Source organism: Sinocyclocheilus grahami, unplaced genomic scaffold (genome assembly GCF_001515645.1).
Source record: "Sinocyclocheilus grahami isolate Dianchi unplaced genomic scaffold, SAMN03320097.WGS_v1.1 scaffold443.1, whole genome shotgun sequence".
NCBI classification, from domain to species: Eukaryota; Metazoa; Chordata; class Actinopteri; order Cypriniformes; family Cyprinidae; genus Sinocyclocheilus; species Sinocyclocheilus grahami.
In genome coordinates this window covers 549,090-570,933 of record NW_015505622.1, presented here as the reverse complement: position 1 = coordinate 570,933, position 21,844 = coordinate 549,090, and the positions used below count along the sequence as shown (strand labels likewise).

General features: G+C 37.8%; 3 protein-coding genes across 9 annotated transcripts in view; 1 reads left to right on the top strand and 2 right to left on the bottom strand.

Moving 5' to 3' along the window:
- The window catches only part of LOC107552240 (ADP-ribosylation factor-like 13b), a 23,347-nt gene extending 15,396 nt beyond the window's left edge, over window positions 1–7,951 (bottom strand). For 3 of the 5 annotated variants that reach the window (XM_016234092.1, XM_016234094.1, XM_016234093.1), the window contains exons 1-3: window positions 7,350–7,950; window positions 4,376–4,446; window positions 4,038–4,287 (exon numbers count right to left, since the gene is read on the bottom strand). In XM_016234092.1, the coding sequence (XP_016089578.1) occupies window positions 4,038–4,287; window positions 4,376–4,446; window positions 7,350–7,408 (380 nt within the window). In that variant the 5' untranslated portion in view covers window positions 7,409–7,950. Of the gene's footprint in view, window positions 1–4,037; window positions 4,288–4,375; window positions 4,447–7,349 lie in introns of all 5 variants that reach the window. The other 2 variants (XM_016234090.1, XM_016234095.1) reach the window with 2 other exon arrangements.
- A 712-nt stretch (window positions 7,952–8,663) lies between these two features.
- On the bottom strand, window positions 8,664–20,672 carry LOC107552239 (uncharacterized). 2 transcript variants are annotated; one of them, XM_016234088.1, is made up of 10 exons: window positions 20,516–20,672; window positions 19,540–19,685; window positions 18,392–18,473; window positions 18,105–18,240; window positions 17,802–18,004; window positions 14,809–14,945; window positions 14,487–14,628; window positions 12,824–14,318; window positions 9,938–12,244; window positions 8,664–9,849 (listed from the first exon to the last, which is right to left on the bottom strand). In XM_016234088.1, exons 1-10 carry the CDS (start codon window positions 20,639–20,641, stop codon window positions 9,839–9,841), a joined length of 4,785 nt encoding a protein of 1,594 aa, XP_016089574.1. In that variant the 5' UTR covers window positions 20,642–20,672; the 3' UTR covers window positions 8,664–9,838. The 2 variants fall into 2 exon arrangements, with proteins under 2 accessions (XP_016089574.1, XP_016089575.1); XM_016234089.1 differs by having other exon boundaries at window positions 9,938–12,791; window positions 13,371–14,318.
- Window positions 20,673–21,184: 512 nt separating this feature from the next.
- The window catches only part of cldng (claudin g), a 5,504-nt gene continuing 4,844 nt past the window's right edge, over window positions 21,185–21,844 (top strand). Inside the window, exon 1 of one of the 2 annotated variants that reach the window (XM_016234078.1) lies at window positions 21,185–21,348. In XM_016234078.1, the coding sequence (XP_016089564.1) occupies window positions 21,207–21,348 (142 nt within the window). In that variant the 5' untranslated portion in view covers window positions 21,185–21,206. Of the gene's footprint in view, window positions 21,378–21,844 lie in introns of both variants that reach the window. The other variant, XM_016234079.1, reaches the window with a different exon arrangement.

The window sequence follows — 21,844 nt, the reverse complement described above, 5'->3', positions numbered from 1 at the left end:
AATCCATTAATGAAAAACATTCATGAATGTATTTATATATAAGTATATACTATAAAAATTTTAATACATTTCTTTTAAATGTATAGCATATTTTTTAATAAGGCAACAACATATGATTGATTCGACAGGACAAAACAAATGCATTGCGGCACGAAGCGCTTACAATATGCGCATCCGGTGTGTAGAATGATGCGCTTGAAGCAACGCGGAGTCACAGCACGCAGCGCTTTGCATTAAAAAGTGCAAAGCACAAAGGGAAGAGAAATTGATGCGTAGTGTACTATATCTGAGCAAAAGTTATTGAGCCTTTCTTTTAACAGTTTTAAATTTCAGTTACTGTGCGCATTAAAAACTATTTATAGTATTTTCTATGCCCGTGTTTTGTTTTCACAGACACCCGGTAGCAAGTAACAAAACAACATTAAACTCCGGCAAGAAGATAAAGTCATTTTGGCAAAATCATAGACATTTATTTACAAATCAAGTATAACAATGGGAACACAGAATGATGTTGGAGAGAGCTTTACCGAGCTGACTGTCTCGTAACCGAGCGCGACCAGGGTTTAAAGGCTGAATGAATGACTGACAGCCACAGCGGAGAAAAGAGTTTGTGTGAACTTTAATGTAAGGACTTAAATATTCATATGTAGCTCACATTAAAGGGATATAGTTTCTACGTGTATTTACGCTTTGATTTGAACAAAAACAGCGCATCCGTGCAGCGCGGCTGACACAGAAGAGCGTACGCTGCTTGCGTTCTGCAGAATGGCACTACGGTGATGTGGAGAGACACAGAGGAGACGAATTGTTAAATAAAGTCATTATTTTTGTTTTCTTCGCGTAGAAAAATTATTCCCGTCGCTTCATAACATTATGGTTGAACCACTGATGGCAGATGTACTATTCTGACGATGTCTTTCATACTTTTCTGGACCTTGACAGTGTAATTTAATTGGTAGTCAATCGGACAGTCACAATCTTCACGGTTTTCATCCAAAATATCTTAAATTGTGTTCCGAAGACGAACGAAGCTTTTACGGGTTTGGAACAACATGGGGGTAAGTGATTAATGACTACATTTTCATTTTGGGGTGGAGTAACCCTTATCGTATGGCTTCAGAAGTAACAGAATAATACCCTCTCTGACCGATACCCGATCCGAGAAAAAAATAGCAGTATCGGAGCCGATACCCGATATGAATATCGGATCGGTGCATCCCTAGTTTTAATTAGCATGTTTTCGTGTCTTGCTTTGATACTGAAATTGGTAACGAGAATCGTGGATTTTCACTGGTATTGGTACCGAATACTGAAATGTTGGTACCGTGACAACCAGGGTTTGAAATTAACACCCGCCAACCCGCCAAATGCGGGTAAAAATCAGCTGTGGCGGGTAACGCTGTCAAATCACTAGCCAATTTGGCGGGTTACTTTTCGTAAGTTATGTTCACTCATTCATTTCTTGGGGAAGTTCATGCAAGCCAAAACTGCGCAAGTTTAGCGCAAATAGGCCTACTGAACTTGTGAGACATCATGACATTATCTAGTATATTGCAAAAACCAAACAAAACACACCTACAGAGGCACGCATACGCGACCTGATGAAGTCTGGTTAGACCAACCCAGTGTTTAGTGCGCCTACGCATTTAAAGCGGTTCTTTCACTGCATGATTCAGTCTATTAATATGCATTAAGAATGATCACATAATTCAAGATAAGGGGGCAGAAAATGTATACATTTATATAAATTAATATACAGTTAATCAATATCACATGATTTTATACAACAGTTCAATAAACAATAATAATAAATATAATATCAAGAGACTTACGTTATAGACACCATATTGGCTGTTTTCGTGCTATTTCGCCAACAACAACAAAAAAAAAACATTCCAAATACAGCCACAGCACAGTTTTGCGTCTCTGAGCAACATGACGCTGTTTCATTCCTGAATGAATCAACCGTTTAAATGATTCGGTTCAATCGCAATGACTCGTGTAATAACATGTGTAAATGCATCTAAATGCCACTTCATATGCAACTTCTGCAAAGATGAATTTTATTGATACTTAATTTAATTTGTTTAGTAACAGCCTAAATGTATTATTATTATAAGTGATTGATTAAATGTAAGAATTTGACTCAAAAGATGATGGCTTTATAAAAGGCTTTATAAAGGTAAGAATGCCCATAAAAGTTAAAAATCAATTTAAACGTATTGGAAAAGATTAATTTCTATCACTGCTGTGTACTGACCACACAGAATATGAAGAATATCAAAAACTTTAGGAGTCAGCTGTACACGGTAGTCCTTAAGATATCAGCACAATAACACACTCAGCAAAATATTGTCTAATTATCTTTATCGATAAAATCCCAGAAAATATTGAGATATTATTTTTTGTCAATATTGCACACCCCTAGTACTGACACAAAATGATTTGCAACGGTCACTTTGTCATGCCCAGTGTAGACAGCCTCAAGCTGTTGGTTTATTTATTTATTTATTTTTTGGCTAGTAGAAGTTATGAATGGCCAGTAACTTAAAAATGTAGTAGCCAAATTGGCTGGTGAGTGAAAAAGTTCATTTCAATCCCTGGTGACAACACTACTAGTAATGAGTCTTCATTTTCGGATTCAAATTAGACCAGTCTACATTTTTATGTAACTGACTTATAAATTATGACCAATCTTAAAAAAAATAATAATAATTGGATGATTAACTTGTAAGACTAGTCTAAACATTTTATGCAACTGGCCACAGATTGCTAAGAGAGATGAAATAGTAAAGAATCCAACATGGTGGTGTTGGTATAATTACCAAATACCAACAAGAACAAGGACCAAATCGAACATGAACCACAGACAGCTTGTTTAGAAAAGCACATCAATAGGTTTATTATCTCAAGCACCAGGGGAAATTGAGAATTGGCCCCCAGGTGCCGAGATCTTTTTACAGGTGTACCATTGAAATCATTCTGTCAGGTAGTATTATTTCCTGTTAGAAGAGCTGGACTAATGCAAAACTGTCAAGGCATGCACAGGGTGGTGTAGTAAGATAAATGTATCAACAAGGATGTGCTGCCCAACATGTAATCTTCAGGTAGGTCAGGTAGAAAAGGACTAAAGCCAGAAACAAATGATTAAAGATCTCAGCCTCATAAACAACGTCCTTTTTCATTACTTTCCCCTGTATATCCAAACACTTAATGTGGTACGTGAATATAAGGTATTTTCATTTTCACCCTCAACGCAAATCTGCATATCTCATCATTATGTAGGCTATCATAGGCAAGGATTTTGCACAATATCAGCATAAATACTTGTCATTTACTGAAGACCAGCTATGATGACTTAATACATATTGACAATACATCACTAACTACTAAACTGGCCCAAGTTTCTTTATTTTTTAAGATTATTAGGTCCATACACCTTTATAGCTTTACTGAGTGATTGCCAATTAAGGTTAGTACACAACAAACCAATATGAGCACGCTTTATAAATAGTTTATATATATATTTTTTTTTTTTCTATTATCAATGTCATTAGAAAATGAGAGCACAGGGCGCATTCATTTTATCTACGGCATTTATGCTTTATGTTTTATGTTTTATCTCCCATGTTTGATGATCTGCAGACATACACTCGTACACTACCATTTCAAAGTTTGGGATGAGTACGATTTTTAATGTTTTGTTAATGAATAATGTTTATTTGGATCATGTGACACTTAAGATTGTAGAAATGGCTGATGAAAATTCAGCTTTGCCACCACAGGAATAAATTATATTTCAAAGTATAGTAAAATACAAATATGTTATTTTTAAATTGTAATACCATTTTACCATATTTCATTTTTTATTTACTGTATTTTTGATTAAACAAATGCAGCCTTGATGAGCATAAGAGACTTCTTTGAAAAACATTAAAAATCCTACTAATTCCAAGCTTTTGAATGGTAGTGTAATGTTAAGTCTAGACATTAAGTTACGTTTAACAGCAAGAACATGTCATGTTTTGAAAACTTACACTAATACAGGTTTGCCTGCAATACGAGGGTGCCGGAGAACCTCAGCCATTGTGTCTCTGGTCTCCTGGATCCTTTGAACATCACTGGAGTCCACAACAAACACCACTCCGTAAGAGTCAGAGTAGTAGTTTTTCCAAATGCTGCGGATGCGCTTCCCGCCACCCAGGTCGAAGATTGTGACCTCAAACTTCCCCTGCTTCAGGTCCACCTTTGAGAAGCCCACTGTAGGTGCTACATCTAAAGGACTTTCTATGACAGTCACAGAAATATACCTTGTGAGATCGATTTGGGGGGACTACATAAAAAATACTCCAAAAATATTAAGATGAATATTTACCTCCCTGGATTCCTCTGACAGTTGCTGTTTTTCCAGCATTGTCCAGTCCAACCATTACTAATGTCACCTTCCTGCAAGAGCATAGATACAGCTTCATTTCATTGTGTGTCTCCAAAAGACCTCATTAAGGTCAATGCGGTCCTTCTAATAAATTTTTTTTTTCTGTCAAACTTGAGGTGCACTCAGGTTAGAATTTGATATTAAGGTCAATGGCAAACGAGTGAGAACGTGATAAAGAAAATAAAAATCTAGTTTAAAACAACTGTGTCAAGTTCATAAAAAAGTGCTAGGCCTATATGTATTCAAGTTGATTTCAAATGATTAAAAAAAAAATTATAAACTTTTATACCATTTTCAAAAAAAGTTTAAAGTTTATAAAGGTTTAAAATAATAACTCTAAAAATATCCTGTGTTGTGTAACCACCAAGTTAAATATAATAAAATTATTTTTTAATTTATACATTTAATACATGACTTTATCATTATTTTTTAAGTATGTTTTATTTATTTATTTGTTTGTTTGCCTATTTATTTATCATGAATTTTTGTCACCATTTCAAAGTTTGTGGGGAGTTGCAACAATTATGAATTAATGAATTTATTATTTAGCTAGCATGGTGGGTCACCCATATCAGTTTGATTTGGCAGTGTGTATGTATGTATGTATGTATGTATGTATGTATGTATTTCCTTTCTTTCTAAGAAATATTAATATAAGTTTAGGCCAAATCACTTAAATTGAATTTCTTTTCAAGAATTTCTTTTTTTTTGTGGATATAATAACAAATGTATAACCCTGATATTTTTTTTTTTACTTTACGTCCAAATATATCAAAATAAATTTTAATACAGAAATTAAAAACATGCAAATCACAGAAAAGGTGTATTCAATTGCAATTTATTCACTAATGAGTTCATACAGGCAGCTTTGAACTTTTTGACATTTAATAAAACTTGACATTAAGTTACGAACAGCTGTGAGCTAATACAACCTAAGCCTGCATGGTAATGCATCATCTCTTGACTGGCAAAAGCACACAGGGATGAAGAGGATGATTCAGCATACCGTGCACAAAAAGACGAAGTAAATAATGTGGCCTTTTCCAACACTAATGACGTCAAAAATATTCAATAATCTGTCCGGGGATGTAGAGTCACAGCTGTTTAAACAAGGCTTCCAGTGGAGGCTTAGTGGCATAATAAGACATCTGTGAAGTAACATAAATATCCTAAATTGATATGGGATTTTTGCTCACCATCATCAAACTATGCTTAATTCTTAAAAAATGCCAGACGAACACAAAGGCCAGGCGACGTAAACAAACCCTGCAATCACCATGGATGAACAACATATGAAAACACAAAGTCCTTACAGCTACCAACACACACACACACACACACAAACAGATACTTAACTGCGGCATTTGCGCCGCAGGGACATCAAGCGCACTATCCAGGTGACAGTTCTCTGCAACCAGGAGGCCTTTATCAAGACTGGGAATAGATTAAGATGACAGCTAGCTTTCCCTTGACTTCGGTTGTTATTGTCGATACACACACACACACTTTTGTCTTTCCTGGCCACTGGTCAGCTCTGTATCTGAGGGATTAGCTGGGGATTTCGACTTACCCAACAAGATCAGCGACAGGGTGCTAGAGGACACACTACATTCAGCCAATGAAATTAAGACAATAACTTAAGAGACTTAGCCGTCACCTCTGGGCCCAGGAGCTGTCAGCGGAGAGTAACATAAGTCTCCATAACATCGCTGGTACTTTTAAGGCTTGACTTTTTCACTTCATAGTTCATATAGAACGATTCTTGGGTCTTATGATCAACCATCTGACCCAGATTTAGGCTTATCAAGCATCTTGTTTCAGGCACAGCAGTTGATGCGAGTAATCAGACATTTAGTTAGCACTTAGATTTAAGCCTAGTCCTAATTATGAGTCACGTTCAAACATGTACAGTGAAAGGTGCGGGTAGGGCCGCTAATCAACACAGAGAGAGGAAATATTCAAATTGTAAATGACACCAGAGCTAATGAAACCTCATGAGAATAGATGAACCTGCTGTGTGGAAAATGTACTGAATAACTCAATAGGCACAAGTGCTTTTGTCACAGCATAACTTAACTTAAATTTTAAATATTAGATGTAAAACTTATAAAAAACTTTTTACAAATTTAGAAATGTTAAGAAATGTTGCAAATCCAATTTTGTTTACTGTTTTCGTATGAATCATGCATTGATGCAAAATATTACTGCATTGCATAACAAAATTGTAAACCATGTGGCATATGCAAATAAATTATAGTTGACATTTCTTAGATATTACTTTTTAAGGGGTGTGTTAATTTATTTAGCATAAAGTTGCATTAACTTTCACCAGAAAGAGAACAGAACGTTGAATTGTTTTTGTTTTGTTACACTTAGCATGTGTTATTTTTCTTCATATTTCACCCAAATACAAACCATGTTGTTCCAATGGCTTTCACTGCATCCCCATTCATTAAAAGTAATGAGGTAACTAAGGCTGTCACTATCCCTAACATCTCTTCAAGTTTCAAAGAAAATCATAAAGGATCGTAACCACATAATTGTCATTTGTCATCAACAAAAAAAATGTGTGTGTTGGGGGGGTTACACACTGCACACTTACACACTGCACTTCCCATTGCAATACAAAATAATAGTAAATATTTCAAAGGTACTTGGTGTGTGTGGTCACTTTCATCAGCCAAATTGAATGTTTGTTGCCAAAAAATAAACACAGTGACATAAAATATACAGAGGACAGTCGCACAGGTTAAGGTCAAAACTATGGCAAACGTGTGGCTTATTGGGACCACTGTACAAATACAGCTAAATACAATTGCACATTGTAAGAGCTCACTGACAGTTCTGCTCAGAAACGAGTTGCTAACTACTTCAGTCTCTCTGACACACGCACGAGATAACGTAAGACACTCACCTTGCAGGTTCTCTCCATCGTTTCAAACAGGTGCAGCAGTTCGCCATCAGGTTGAACATTTCACCCCAAGTGCCTGAACTGGGATGTATTATTTCATGACAGCCGTTGTGGCTGATTACTGACGTTCCTGACTGATTTTCAATCAACCCCGTTATCTGCTAGTACGCTATTATCTGCCTATCTGAGTGATTCATAAAGATTTGATTACAGACATTTTATGTTTTCTAGTAGAGAATCAAGGACGATGTAAACTAAAAAATGTCAACTAAGATACATTCTATAATTAGCAGACGGTCACTTACAATACTGACCATACAGTTTAGTTTCATTTTGCTCACTTGCGGTACCCGAGCCAATGCAGCCTCACTGAAAGGCTAACCAGTTAGCTAACGTTACATACGATCCATGAAACTGTTAAATTACATGTCATTAGAAAGAAAATGTCATTACATCATAACGTATAGCGTTTTGAAACTGTACCCGGAAAAAAATGTATTGGCATAACGGCTAGCTCGCTAGTTGTCCGCTTTGTTTACCAAGCTGAATCTGGCTGCTATGGCTGCAGCCGCGATTGTCGAGGTTGCCAAGTGTTTAGAAATTATATGGTATAATGAAATGTTGAGGGGGAAATGCATAAAACTATTCTTTTAAACGTTTGGCATGTGCTTTACTCATACAGCTTATAATTGTACACAAAGGCACTTAAAGGTACTGTCGCGATCAAAGCGGCCAGAAAAAAATCAGTACAGAAAACCTTTATTTGGCAACAGCTATGATCAACTTTACCTAACAGTGAACAGCGCCTCCCGTGGACGGAGACGCAGCAAACTGGTTCATTTTTACCACATAAACTGAGAAAATTAAAATATGTTGTGCAAGTGCTAACGATATACAATACAACGGCTGTTGACAATAAACCAACAAACAGAACCCCTTCAAATTTGTTTATTAATCAGGACAAAAAAAGCTCTTTATATAGAAACCAGTCACCCAATCCAATCATACACTATTTAAACTCTTCAAACATTTACAGAAGATACTGTGCTTTACTCATACAGCTTATAATTGTACACAAAGGCACTTAAAGGTACTGTCGCGATCAAAGCGGCCAGAAAAAAATCAGTACAGAAAACCTTTATTTGGCAACAGCTATGATAAACTTTACCTAACAGTGAACAGCGCCTCCCGTGGACGGAGACGCAGCAAACTGGTTCATTTTTACCACATAAACTGAGAAAATTAAAATATGTTGTGCAAGTGCTAACGATATACAATACAACAGCTGTTGACAATAAACCAACAAACACAACCCCTTCAAATTTGTTTATTAATCAGGACAAAAAAAGCTCTTTATATAGAAACCAGTCACCCAATCCAATCATACACTATTTAAACTCTTCAAACATTTACAGAAGATACAAAAAAAAAGAAAAGAATAAATAAGACTGTTACTGTTCATCAATTGAACAGCTATAAACATGCCTCTGTCTGAGACACAAATTAGTCCTCCCCTTACAATGTTCTTGAGTTTAAAGAGAAGTCATTTAGAATATGTCATGACAATGTTCAATGAGGCTTTGTGGCACATATACACTCCTCCATTAACAGGAGAATCTGCAGTCTTTAAGACTAGGCCTTTCCAGCAGCACCAGTTACAGGCCAACAGTTCTATAGGCTTTCTCAACCGAAGTCAAAGTCCTTCATTTAAAGACTTGATGTCTTTAATTCTTCCCAGGTGTCCACCGACTTAAACATATGCGAGTTAATGACATTTGCAAAATATGCAATTAGTAACAATTTACAAAGGTTTACATATTAAGTCTATTAAAAATAATAAAAGAACATATTTAGAGTGTGCTTGCAATACTTAAAGTGGCCTACTTGTTTCCATCCAGTACTTCTGCTCATAAAGCACAATGTAACACTGGTAAATACCTGACCCATTGTCTTAAAACAGCCAAGTTAAACCTTTCATTAACCACCACTTAGCACACCATTTTGTGCTTTCTAGAGCAGGTATTTACACTGGCCAGAAAGACAGACCAACTCATCTTGTAGTGTCATGGTCCTTGGTGGACTCTCAGATCCAGGAATTGAAAAGACAAGCAAAAAATGAGAGGCTAAGCACTGTGGCAGGAAGTGAGGAGAGAGTCAAAAGCATCTGTTGTGCATTTTATAGAAAGACAAACTTATTCATTTTCTAGCAAGGATGACAATCAAGTAAAAAATAGTCCCAGGTCTCAAAAGACTTTGGAAAATAATAATAATGTCAGATTTTTTAAAGAATAATTAACAGACCTTCGCTCTGAAATAAAGCAGCAGATCGGCCATAGAAGACTACAATGAGTGATAATTCATTTCCCCATGTAGTTCTCAATCTAGTTCCGTTTCGAGACGCTGACAAAGATGTTAAGCACACACGTAAGAACGCTGATCGCCCACAGCAGCATTTAGCAGTTTTCTCAGTAGAGAGGCTTGCTTCTCCAAATTCAGGAGGCACCTGTTGAAAACAAAAACAAAGTATTCAACAACAAAAATTAAATAAATAACTTGAGATTCATAAAAAAAAAAAAAAAAAAGGTACTTACTTTCATCATCCGAATCAAAACCAAAGAGGGATGTGCATTTGTCCTTATGTGTCTGCAGCTCTTCCTCACTGTTGAAAGACTGAAAGCATCGAGAGCAGCGCTGCCTGGTAGGCAGTTTTTCTGTCTTTGACACAGAGCCTAATAACTTTGAGCCCACCTGGGGTGCCTTCCAGCGTTTTGGCATGCTAATGTAAGACTCATCCAGATAGGCAGAGGGAAGAGGTCGAACAAATTTTTTAGTAACAGGTTTTCCTAAAACCGTTGGTTCCTGCTCTTTAATGACTGGATCTGAAGGATTGGGAGGAACAACTTTGTCACCCTCGCTATGCCCATTAACAAGGTTATGGTTTTTGCTACTGTAGTTTTGGGAACTTTTATTGAGGACCAAAGGTTTTCCATCATCATCTTGATTTGCAGGACCCTTCGAATTGGCTGTACCCAGAATTTGTTGACTGACTGAAGAATTTGCTGGTGCCTCCATATTATCTTCCTGGCTTCGAGGTGCTCCGTGCCCTGTTGGTTCAGATTCTTTGGGGAATGGATTTTTTCCCAAATTTGTATCGGGTCGATAATGCATTTTCTCATGCTTATACAGGAGCATACCACTCTCAACTTGCATAGAGCAGCCAGGAAAGCAGCACATCGCTTTCAAGGGATGATGGCCTAACATGTGTTCACTAAGCTCCATACGTGTTTGGTACCTCTCCTTGCAGCCATAATGGTAGCATGGGAACTTCAGCTCACCTCTGTGGCATATGACATGGTCAAAAAAATGCTGAGGGTTGAATATCTTTCTGCAACAGAAAAGACATTTTTCCTTTCCAAAGTTGAAAAAGAACACAAGCGCCTTCTTGTCGCCATGGTGGTGAGACAGCACATGTGAAAGGACAAGGATTGACTTTGCACTAAATGTACATATCTCCACAGGGCATCTGACATGCGTAGATGCTCCAGTTCTTTTTCCCTGGAATGGTGTGGAAGGCTGTTTGGGTTTTGGGGGAGTCCCATTCTTATGCCCTATTGGATTTATTTCCTTAACTTCTGTATTACTGTCTTTGGGTTCCTGATTCTCAGAACTGGCTTCCGGGCTGTTTGTTATTTTCCTCTTCTTTACATCTTCTCCATCCTCTTTTTGATCTCCAGGAGTAATCTTCTTCTTTTTCCGCCCAGAGTCCAGCATTTTATCTTTTCTTTTCAATTTTGTTTTGCTCTTGTCTTTTGTCACTTCTACATTCTCAGATTCAGTCTTGATATTGACTTTCTGACTTTCTACACTCTCGATTTTCACTTTGCTGTCCTGTGGTAATGATGTCTGAATCTTTTCATCAAGGGTATTTGTCTCAGGCTCACTCTTCACTTTTCTTTTCTTTCTGATCACTCCATTTACCCTATGAGCCAAGTTGCCCTTGGTCTCTGAATGGTTGTCATCTGGAGTTAGTGTTTGCATTGTCTTTGCTCTCTTCCTTACTTGTCCTATTCTGCAAAACTTTTTGTTCTCATCTATGGACTGAGATCTCTTTGCTATCACATGTTTTCTCTTCATCTTGCAAACTTTCTCCTTTTGTACTTCTGATGTACTTGGAGTATCTGAATTCTTAACTAACCTTGCCCGTAATCTCACTTTAGGCTCTGAACTTTGCCCTTCCCTGTGCAAATCTGTGACGTTCAAAGTACAGTTTAACCTCATTTTGATGTTTCTAAACCTATTCTTCATGGCAGGATTCACACGTTTAAACAGTCTTGTCTGAGAACGTCGCAAGGTGTTCTCAGTGGCATTCTCACAAATATTTTCATTAAAAAGCCCATTAGACTTTTTCAGCTCTTGAATGTGCACTTTAAAATGGACTGACGGGCTGCGCCCATGAGTGTAGCGTTTGTGACAGAACATGCACTTTCTGTCAATCCGATGATGAAACATTGCATGCCGCAGAATGTATGGGTATTTGGTTTCTTTATTGCAAAGACTGCAGTTAACTGAAAGCTGGCAACTTGCATCACTTGGGGGAATAAGGTCAGGGACTAGACCATCAACAGCTGCATGCATTTCCGGTGATGTCTCCTCAGGTCTTGGTGACAGCGCTGGCACCTGTGTACTCTCATGCACAATTTTAGAAGACGTGGCAATCTCGCTTTCACTCAAAGTAGCGACTGTAGCATCAGGGAGCATCGTCACTTCAGTAAGAACTGGAGGAGCATCCTCATGAAGACCCGTCACATTTTCTGGCGTACTATCAGGTACAGGAATGGCATCAGCCGTGGTAAGAGTTGTCACTTCTGGTGGAAGATCAACAGTAGTATTTTCTGGAGGACTAATAGGACTGTAAGGACCATAGTCTGGATATTTGGTGTTTGCATCTTGGGGACTTGATAAGTCATTAACATTGGGATGCTCAATTAATTCTTTAACTGGCTCAAGAATGGCTTCAACAGGAGTGGATTGTTCCTCATTTGTAACAAGGATTGGTGTAGCCTTGATTTCCACAGCATTTTTATCCTGTGCAGCAGCTTCAAGGCTATCTGCAGGTTCACACTGTTGCTCGGCAGACTGTCTTTTTTGTTTGGATTCATTATGGTCCACCTTAACTTCATCTTTGGGTAAACTGTTGACTGATATTCCTTCTAATTCAACTGGTCTTGAATATGTGTGGAATTTACGAAACATAGAAAGGCCTTGCTCCCGGAAAACAATCTCCTCCGTCACCCTAAAGTCCTTTTTCCAACCTGGAGTAGATTCTGCTGATAGTAACTCAATAAGAGACGTAGCACTGTCAGGCCATTTCAAATTCTCTTGAGATGCAGATTTGTCAGTACTGCTTTCAGTCATATGAGTGATCTCCGTGGAAAACAGTGAGGCCTGAACATCAGCAACAGTAGTATTTTCTGGAGGACTAATAGGACTGTAAGGACCATAGTCTGGATATTTGGTGTTTGCATCTTGGGGACTTGATAAGTCATTAACATTGGGATGCTCAATTAATTCTTTAACTGGCTCAAGAATGGCTTCAACAGGAGTGGATTGTTCCTCATTTGTAACAAGGATTGGTGTAGCCTTGATTTCCACAGCATTTTTATCCTGTGCAGCAGCTTCAAGGCTATCTGCAGGTTCACACTGTTGCTCGGCAGACTGTCTTTTTTGTTTGGATTCATTATGGTCCACCTTAACTTCATCTTTGGGTAAACTGTTGACTGATATTCCTTCTAATTCAACTGGTCTTGAATATGTGTGGAATTTACGAAACATAGAAAGGCCTTGCTCCCGGAAAACAATCTCCTCCGTCACCCTAAAGTCCTTTTTCCAACCTGGAGTAGATTCTGCTGATAGTAACTCAATAAGAGACGTAGCACTGCCAGGCCATTTCAAATTCTCTTGAGATGCAGATTTGTCAGTACTGCTTTCAGTCATATGAGTGATCTCCGTGGAAAACAGTGAGGCCTGAACATCAAAAGAGAGGTCAACTTCATTATCAGGGTAAGAAAATTTCATTGTAATTTCACTTAATGGCTCCTCAACTGAAATATCCTTTAAACGATTTGACTGCTTTGGTTTCCTTCCTGGTTTCTTGTCTTGTTGAGGTTCCCTGTTTTCTGCTTGGGCAGCCAACTGGTCCAAAAGCCATTGTGGTTTCCTTCCCTTGCGCTTCAGAGTGTTCATCTCTGTCTGCCGCGAAAGGAGTCTCTGGCGTCTACTATTAAGTTGCCTGGCATGATTCTTTGCCGAGTCCAATTGCCTAAATGAACGTCGAATGGGACAGGCCTCTGAATCTTTTACAAGCTGTGTCCCTGGCTTCCTCCCCCGCCTTTTGCCTGGAGGTTTGGAGGATGCTTCCCCTGAGGCAAAATTAACCCAAGTTTTCACTGGCTCCACTTCCTGGTTTTTTCGATTGGTATGTTTCTCTGCTTTACTAATAGTTCCAAATGTGTTGTCTGTGTAACACTGACAACATCCTTTCACACAGTAGCTTGGCATCCACTTGTCCCTTTGCATGATTTCACATAAAGCTGCTTTACCAACCTTATCGCTCATTAGCTTCAGACAGTTTGTTTCAATGTTGAGAAGGCTCCAGAACTCAGGGTCAAAGTACAGGTCTTTTTTCAGGATCTGGAGAATGTCAAAGCGTACACTGTTACCCACAAGACTGGTGTCTGCATGGTACTCTTGATCAGGGTGAGTATATAGGAGGAACACGTTCTTGTATGACTCAACAGTTCTCTCGAAGAAGAAAACTAGTAGTGCACAAGCCCTACAGACCTCAAGGTCATTAGGGAGCAGGTATGCAATGGTTTTGTAGATAAGAGACTTGGCGACTGGATCATTCTTAAGGTCAGTCTGCAAGGCTCGTGCACAAAGCTCCACACAAAACCCCAGGCCATCTTTTCCAAACTGAAAAAATAAAATCAAACATTTTATTGCTGTGGTCATTTCAATAGAAGACACTTAAAAAGAACATTTCATAAACACTATTGTACTATAAATATTGATATGCTTGTTCAATTCAATTTTTGTCTATGTCTACAATTACATGTTTAATGCAATGACAAAATATCTTACCTCTGCCAAAATCACCTTCATAAATGGGAAAATCGCCTTTATGTTGATGGCTGACAGGATCATTATTTTGCATTCCTCTAGAAAGCCCTGCTTGGAGAGGTTCAATCGCAGGTAGAGTCTGCTCCATATGAAGACCAAATCCCTTTATGGGAAAAAAAAAAAAAAAGGCGCAACAAATAAGACTGTGATCCTCTGCACCTTCAGTACTATCTTCTGGTCAGGCTGTTACAATGATTGTGTAAAAACATTGAATGCAACAAAGAGGGGCAATACACTGAACACAATTCTCCTTGTAAATGTTCATAGTGCTTGAGAGACACACCAAAGGTAGTACATTTCTCCAATCTGAAGCTTCTGAGATAGGAAGCCTTTACTCATCATCAAAACAGTCTCCTCTTTCACTTCATTCTCCATCATGCAGAGTATCTCTACAGCATCCTTCCCATCGATGTCTGCCATCTTTAGAAAAGAAAACAATAGTGTGATCTATGACATTGTTCATCATATTCCAATATTTTAAAACAATATATTGCAATATAATCCAATAGATTAAAACAAAAAAATGTTATACCTTTTTAAGACCACTAAACAGAACAGACCATTAAAATGTAAGCCAAGGCAACCTAATGTGATATTGTATAGTTTGAGGTTATTTAAAGCTTCAGTTGTTTATATATAAACAACACACTGCCATCCTACACATGAACAGACAACTAAAACGTAAGTCAACATAATGTGATATTGTACAGTTTGCATGACAATAACCCCACTGCAGTTCCACTGAATTAAGAATTATTTCCCATAACTTGTTAATTTGTTCCCTCAGCTCAGTTAAATTGTGACCAAGTTGTACTAAATCATTACTTAGTTTTAATTTAGAATTTAGCCAGGTGTGGAAAAAGAAATTCAGATTCTGTTACAGAAGTGCAAGTCAAAATCCAAAGATTTTGCCAAAATACACACAGTCAAACAATGGGGTAAACCAAGGATAAACACAGGGAGTGTTTTTACAAGATGGAGAAATTTGATGGAATATTTAAGTTTCAATCGTTATGGCGTACTTGCCCGAGTTTCTCCTCGACAGGTAAGCTAAACTTTGTTAAAAGTATTCCTAATATGGTGGACGTTTTATTGAAAGTGGTCTACTTTTACCTGTTGAGACATGCCTTCACCTTTAAAGATCCATAAAAGCTGTGTTTGTGATGTCTGAGTTGGGGCAATTAATAAGCCATAGGCACAAATGAACAAGTTGTGGAAACAAATTTTTTATATCTTTTTTTTTTTTGGATATCTATTTTTTCCACATATCATGTCCACGGCTCCCTATTACAGAGAATTTCACAAATGCTGGTAATTCAGTTTTGCTTTACCCAGCAGCTCAACATCCAATTTAAATGTCTTGCTTGTGTGGAAAATAATTAGCTTTTCTGACCATTTACAGTGTCAACTGCATTAGAATATTGGGAGAAACATGAATATGAGAGAAGAGAAGGCCTCTATCCTGCTTGTGTCCCACAACCCTCTACATTTCTAGATACTACATTTCTGCTTTCCATGTTCAAGGACTTTGTATTTTAATGCACTTTTAAAGCCTGAATCACATCAAAAGTGTAATTTGTACATCAACCACTAACTGCTGTGGTTGGCCCCTTTACTAGAACAGTGGTAAAAAATAATAATAATAATAATGCCACAGTCACAGCCCTAATACTGCATTATTTTACTGTAAAATACTTATTTTGCATGAAACAAATGCATGTGCTTTTCTTTATGTGGACTTTCAAAACTAAAAAATTATTTGCCTTCCCAGTTTAAGAGGCCAACTTCACACTGGCCCTCTTTGCACATAAAAAAAAATATATATATATATATATTTGCCCCCTTCCTGTTTTATTTTTACAGGAAGGGGGCAAAAACCTTTTCACACCACTGTGTGTATATATATATGTGTACTAAATGTTTAATAAATGATCTACCTTACACTTAAACTGTTTCAGCCCAGCAAAAGTTCACTGACTGTCTATGTGCAGAGTTCTAGTCTTTCAAGAATGCTGCCATTATTAATCAATTAAGCCAACACTGCACAATAAGTCTCATATTTACACCACAGCTATGCTTCGCTAATTATAAATGAGGCATTCCAGTCTTCTGCACCAATCATTTGCAGTGCATATTAGGGGTTACACCATCCAGATACTGCAAAAAAGCAGGACGAAAAAGAAAAGTTGCAATTAAACATAATATACAACTATTCATACAACTCGCAATCCCTCTTTTTTTTTAATTTCACTTAAGCTCAATGGAAAAAGATGCACTTGCCATGGACACCAAAATCAATGGCTTTCATCCTTTTTGACCCACCCATAAGCTGTTACAACGCTACGAGAATACTTTCTTGCGCAAAGAAAACTAAAATAACGACTTTATTCCACATTTTCGTCTCTACTGCTTCACTTGTGGACGTGCGTTCACGGCAGTACCATGACGCATGGTACATGGTCATGGTAGAGACGAAAATGTGGAATAAAGTCATTATTTTTGTTTTCTTTGCGCAAAAAAGTATTCTCGTAGCGTCGTAACATTACAGTTGAACTACTGATGTCACATGGACTACTTTGTCGATCATCTTGGTACTTTCCTGTGTCTTGATCGTGTAAGGACCCTTGTTGTCTATGGGAGGGTCTGAAAGCTCTGAGATTTCGTCAAAAATATCTTAAAATGTGTTCCGAAGATGAACGAAGGTCTTACGGGTTTGGAACGACATGAGGGTGAGTAATTAATGACATAATTTTCATTTTTGGGTGAACTATGCCTTTAAAATGCAACAACGACAGTTTCATTATCACTGCATCTCGTGCGCCACTAATAAGGCTTCCCCTAAGCACACCTTACATTCGATTGCACCGTTTTTGCATTCGAATGCAAAGTTTAACATTTAAAATTTGACTAATATTCATTTTTTATTCACAATTCTCCTCATCACAAGAAGGCACAGCCCTCATTTCAAGTCAAGTCTGCTTTATTGTCAATTCTTCCACATGTACAGCACATACACACAGAGAATTGAAATTGCGTTACTCTCAGACCCTTGGTGCATACAGATAACATAAATACAGATATGTTATCGGTGTTCATGTGTGCTGTCTGCTTGTCACTCATATCATGTGCGATTAAATTAAACTAGAGTGTAACTAGTGTACGGTATATCGAACATTTTTCTGGCGTTATCGATGAAGGTGTACCGTCGATAAATACCCATACCGTTTTATTGCCCAGGCCTAGGTGTTACTATTAATTATATAACTTCTCACTCACCCCCTTGTTCAAGCGCTCATGAAGAGAAGCCCTCCAAAGGCAGATGAGGTAGGCTTGCTTGAAATAGAGATGCCTCCCTACAACAGAGTGCCGGATGCATCTCCTTGTCAGTGCCAATGCCTCAGGAAGCCTCTCACAGGCCACCAGATAACGCACACGTAGCTCAATGAAAACGGATACTTCTGAGCTCAGATATTTGTCCACTGTGAACAAAAACAATAATAAATTCCATTAACAGTTCAGGAAATGCGTATAGACCATTTGATGATACACTGTTTTTAAACAAAAGCTTGATTGACTAACCGTCTTCTTGTGGTCGTTCTGAATCCTTGAGAATGGCCTGAAGAACAGGGTTTGCCCAAGGACCTCCATCTTTAATAATATGTCTAACCTGCAGAAGGTAAACATTCTGGTGGCTTACCAGGCTCGCACAGCAGTCCTAGAATAGAGCAGAAAAACCATTTTAAAACATCAAACCATATACATGGAAACATATGAGTAACACAACACAATAAGCACTGAAAGTCCAGTAAGCAGAATTCAACATGATGCTCCCCCCAAGAATAATAGGATTGAGGTAATGCAGTTACCTGGAATGAGTCTAGAATGTCTTTTAAAGGATGCTCGATGAATTCATCTTTTCCAAAGAACAACAGCAGTTCGAAGATACTCCTGTAAATATTTTTTTTTTAAATAAGTTATTCTGTAATTATTTTCTTTTACAACCTGTTGCTCCAATAAATGATACTGTAAGCCTTTTAGTGACTTTTATAACCTCCAGTGGATTTAGGTCCTATTCAGACAGGATTAGTTTTATATTAGGAGGTGGGCAAAGATGTTTTGGAACTTGCACTGCATTCGCTGTCTTTTTGAATTACTATTGTCAACTCAACCTCAGCAATTTCAACACACACCGTTTACCCATGAATAGACAATTAACATTACAGACATCCAAAGTAGCAAATACTTAATGGAAGAGTTCACCTAAAAGAAAGAAATTGCTGTCATCATTTACTGACCGCCATGTATGTGCAACACTAGTTAACTAAACAACACTGCTGCATTCAAATGAGTCATTAATATATTAAAATTAATATAGTATTTTGTAAAGTGTATATCAGAAGCACAAAACACCATCAAAAGAGTAAAAAAAAAAGTTTTTATGTCAAACTGGCATATAACAATTAATCTTGCTTATAGGCTTGTTATACTACTGGTTATGAGGTATGGTTATGATACCAGTATTACAGCGATTCAGTTTATTTTAATAAACAGGTCTATATTAGCTGATATTGATTAAATGAATGCTTACGTTTAATATACATTGATTATAAAGCAAGGCAAGCAAACTGCATGTACATAACCTATTTTTCATCAGCATTCAGTATTAAATTTGACTGTATGACACAGCAAGACATTTCAAGTCACTTTTACAACACGCTAAAGAAATTAGTAACCCTGCACATCCCTTTTCCAATCCTGTATGACTTTCTTTCTTCTGTGGAACAAAAAAGATATTTCGAGAAATGTCTCTGTGTTTTGTTTTCTTTCTTTTTCTTTGTAAACTCTGTCTGTTTGGCAACCAACATTCTTCAAAATAGCAATAATAAAGTCACACAGATTTATGACATGAGGGGGAATAATGACGACAGTCTTGTGACTTCAGTGTGTGCTCTACTTCCTAAGATTTTGACAGCATTACTAAGATTTAACGGCAAAAGCAGAAGTATATACTCACAGGGCCAGACTACTCAGAGTGTAGCGTACATGCTCGCACTCTGGAGGGAATGATGCCGCACCATGGACAAAATAGCACAGGGCACTCTGCAACACCTGGAGCTGGGGAAGAGGCACTTGCCATCGTCCGGTTTGCTCCACCACCAACTAAAAAAAGAATAAAAAGAGACAATTAATAGAAAAAGAAAATATGGACATTATATATTACTATCGCTATGTGCTCCTAAAGCCAGAAAACACTACTGTCAAGCGACTTTTGGTGTTTGTTTATAGTCATGGAAGTCACTAGCATTTAATGACAGTACATGAACTTACTGATACAAATCAGGTAACGTCAATCAAACTTTCGTAAACCACCATAAGAGAGTTTATTTTTACAGAAAGAAGGATGGATTCATTAACTTAGCAACAATTTCATCAGAAATGAAAAGCTGCTTAGTAACTGTTGGAACTAACCAGCGATTTTAAACCAGCCTTTGCAGAGACTGGTTAATAAGACATCAACTATTGCTAACACTGACAGCATCGACTTATTCTAGCACTTAACACCCTATAGTCGTGCATAAGGATTTGTCAAACTGGGTTGGTCCGTTTTCTGTTTCATGAGATCGCTGGCAAATGAAATATGATGAAGTGTGCATACGCTGATCTTTCGCAGTCTGCTTGTTTTGGAATGCAACTTGGGAATGCTAACCGTTAGCCACATAACCAGCTAATGAAGCTAACTGAAAGAAAGTGACAGCCCGAGTTTTACAAATCGTGATTAAAAATGAACTCTCAGACTACTGGGATCTACTCCTACAGTATTGTGAAGACACCCGTAGTTAATGAGGTAAAATCCAGTGAGATTTGGGCTCACGGTGGCTGTACACTGGGGGAGGGGAATCTGCTGACATGCTGCTAACACTAGTTAGCACATCTCTGTTTTGCTTTTTATATAAAGCTTGCAAACGCTTTCGTCCGCCCTGTCATCTTACCTCACAGAATCTTTCACAGTACGTCTTGCTCTGGAGTCCGCGTTCGTCGCTTGCACTAGTGTTCAACAAAGTCTCCAGCTCTTTCTTAAACCTGTCTAACTCCAACTCACTCTCTTCTTCCGCCATACTGCTCGTCTAAACCAGCGCGTACAACAGAGACCACGACTGTCACCATGAGGCTAAGGACCGCCCATCGGAATCATCTGATTGGTGGAATGCCCTGTCAGTTGTGCGTTGAGCACTCAGTTTCTGCTTTGTGATTGGACGATAACCCCTTCAATCAAATGGTGACCCCGGCGTAGGTTCACTCTAAACGTGTTATTGGTTGGTCAGGAATGTTAATATTTTATCTTGTCTTGTAATGAACACCCCAAAAACAAATAAGTTGTCAAATCACTTTTTGTGTCTTTAATGAACTAAGTTTTCCAAGCAGGCGCACTCCAGTCTCATCACTCAATCACTCCTCTTGGCCATTTGATAGTTTTGTGAAATAAAAGAATCATCGAATAAACCGGTAATTATTTTTTTTTTTTATGTGTAACCTGATAATGAGCAATCATTATCAGCGTTATCAGTACAGCGTGCTACACTACAAACCAGTGATTCATTGATTGATAATCAGCCAATCACTGATGGATGGTCATTAACAGCAGAGAAAAGCGTCTTCGAGTTGTTGGAGCAGTATAAGTGAATGGAGCGTACGGACGTTGTTGTTGGCGTGACTAATCTTTTTAAAGAGTTCTGCTTTCTCGCACATAAGTACATTTTATTTGGTTTTGCTTCTGGACTTTGTAGAAACCATTGTGACTGGATTGGTGTGGGTGTGTTTAGTTGTGAGCTCATCTACAGTTTAGGTTCTCAGGTAAGAAGTGTTTATTGTGGAGATTTTGAATTTAACGGACTGATCAAATATTTCCAAATTCTGCATCTTTTTAAAACCTTATTCTTGGTTTACGTTAAAATCGGTGTGAGTTGCGTTGTCATCAGTTTGGCAGTAGAAAGCAGTAAAGATGCCGTATAGCGTCACCGGTACGGTACCTTACAGAGGTCCTTCAAACAGTGTTGTGATTACATGCAACTCAGTTACGTAATTTAATTAGAAAATAAACGTAGTTTTAATCCGTTACGAAAAATGTCAGTTATGAAAAATGTTAACTATTAAATTTTCACACACATCCACGTACAAATTTAATTGATTTCTTTCATAAATTGCATTGGCCGTTCTAAAATCTGAAACACCAGTGTTTTAGGAGTTTAGTACACAGAATATGACACGTGCTTATTCGATAACCGTTTTATTTCCTATTTGGGTTTGTGTATTTTTTTTTT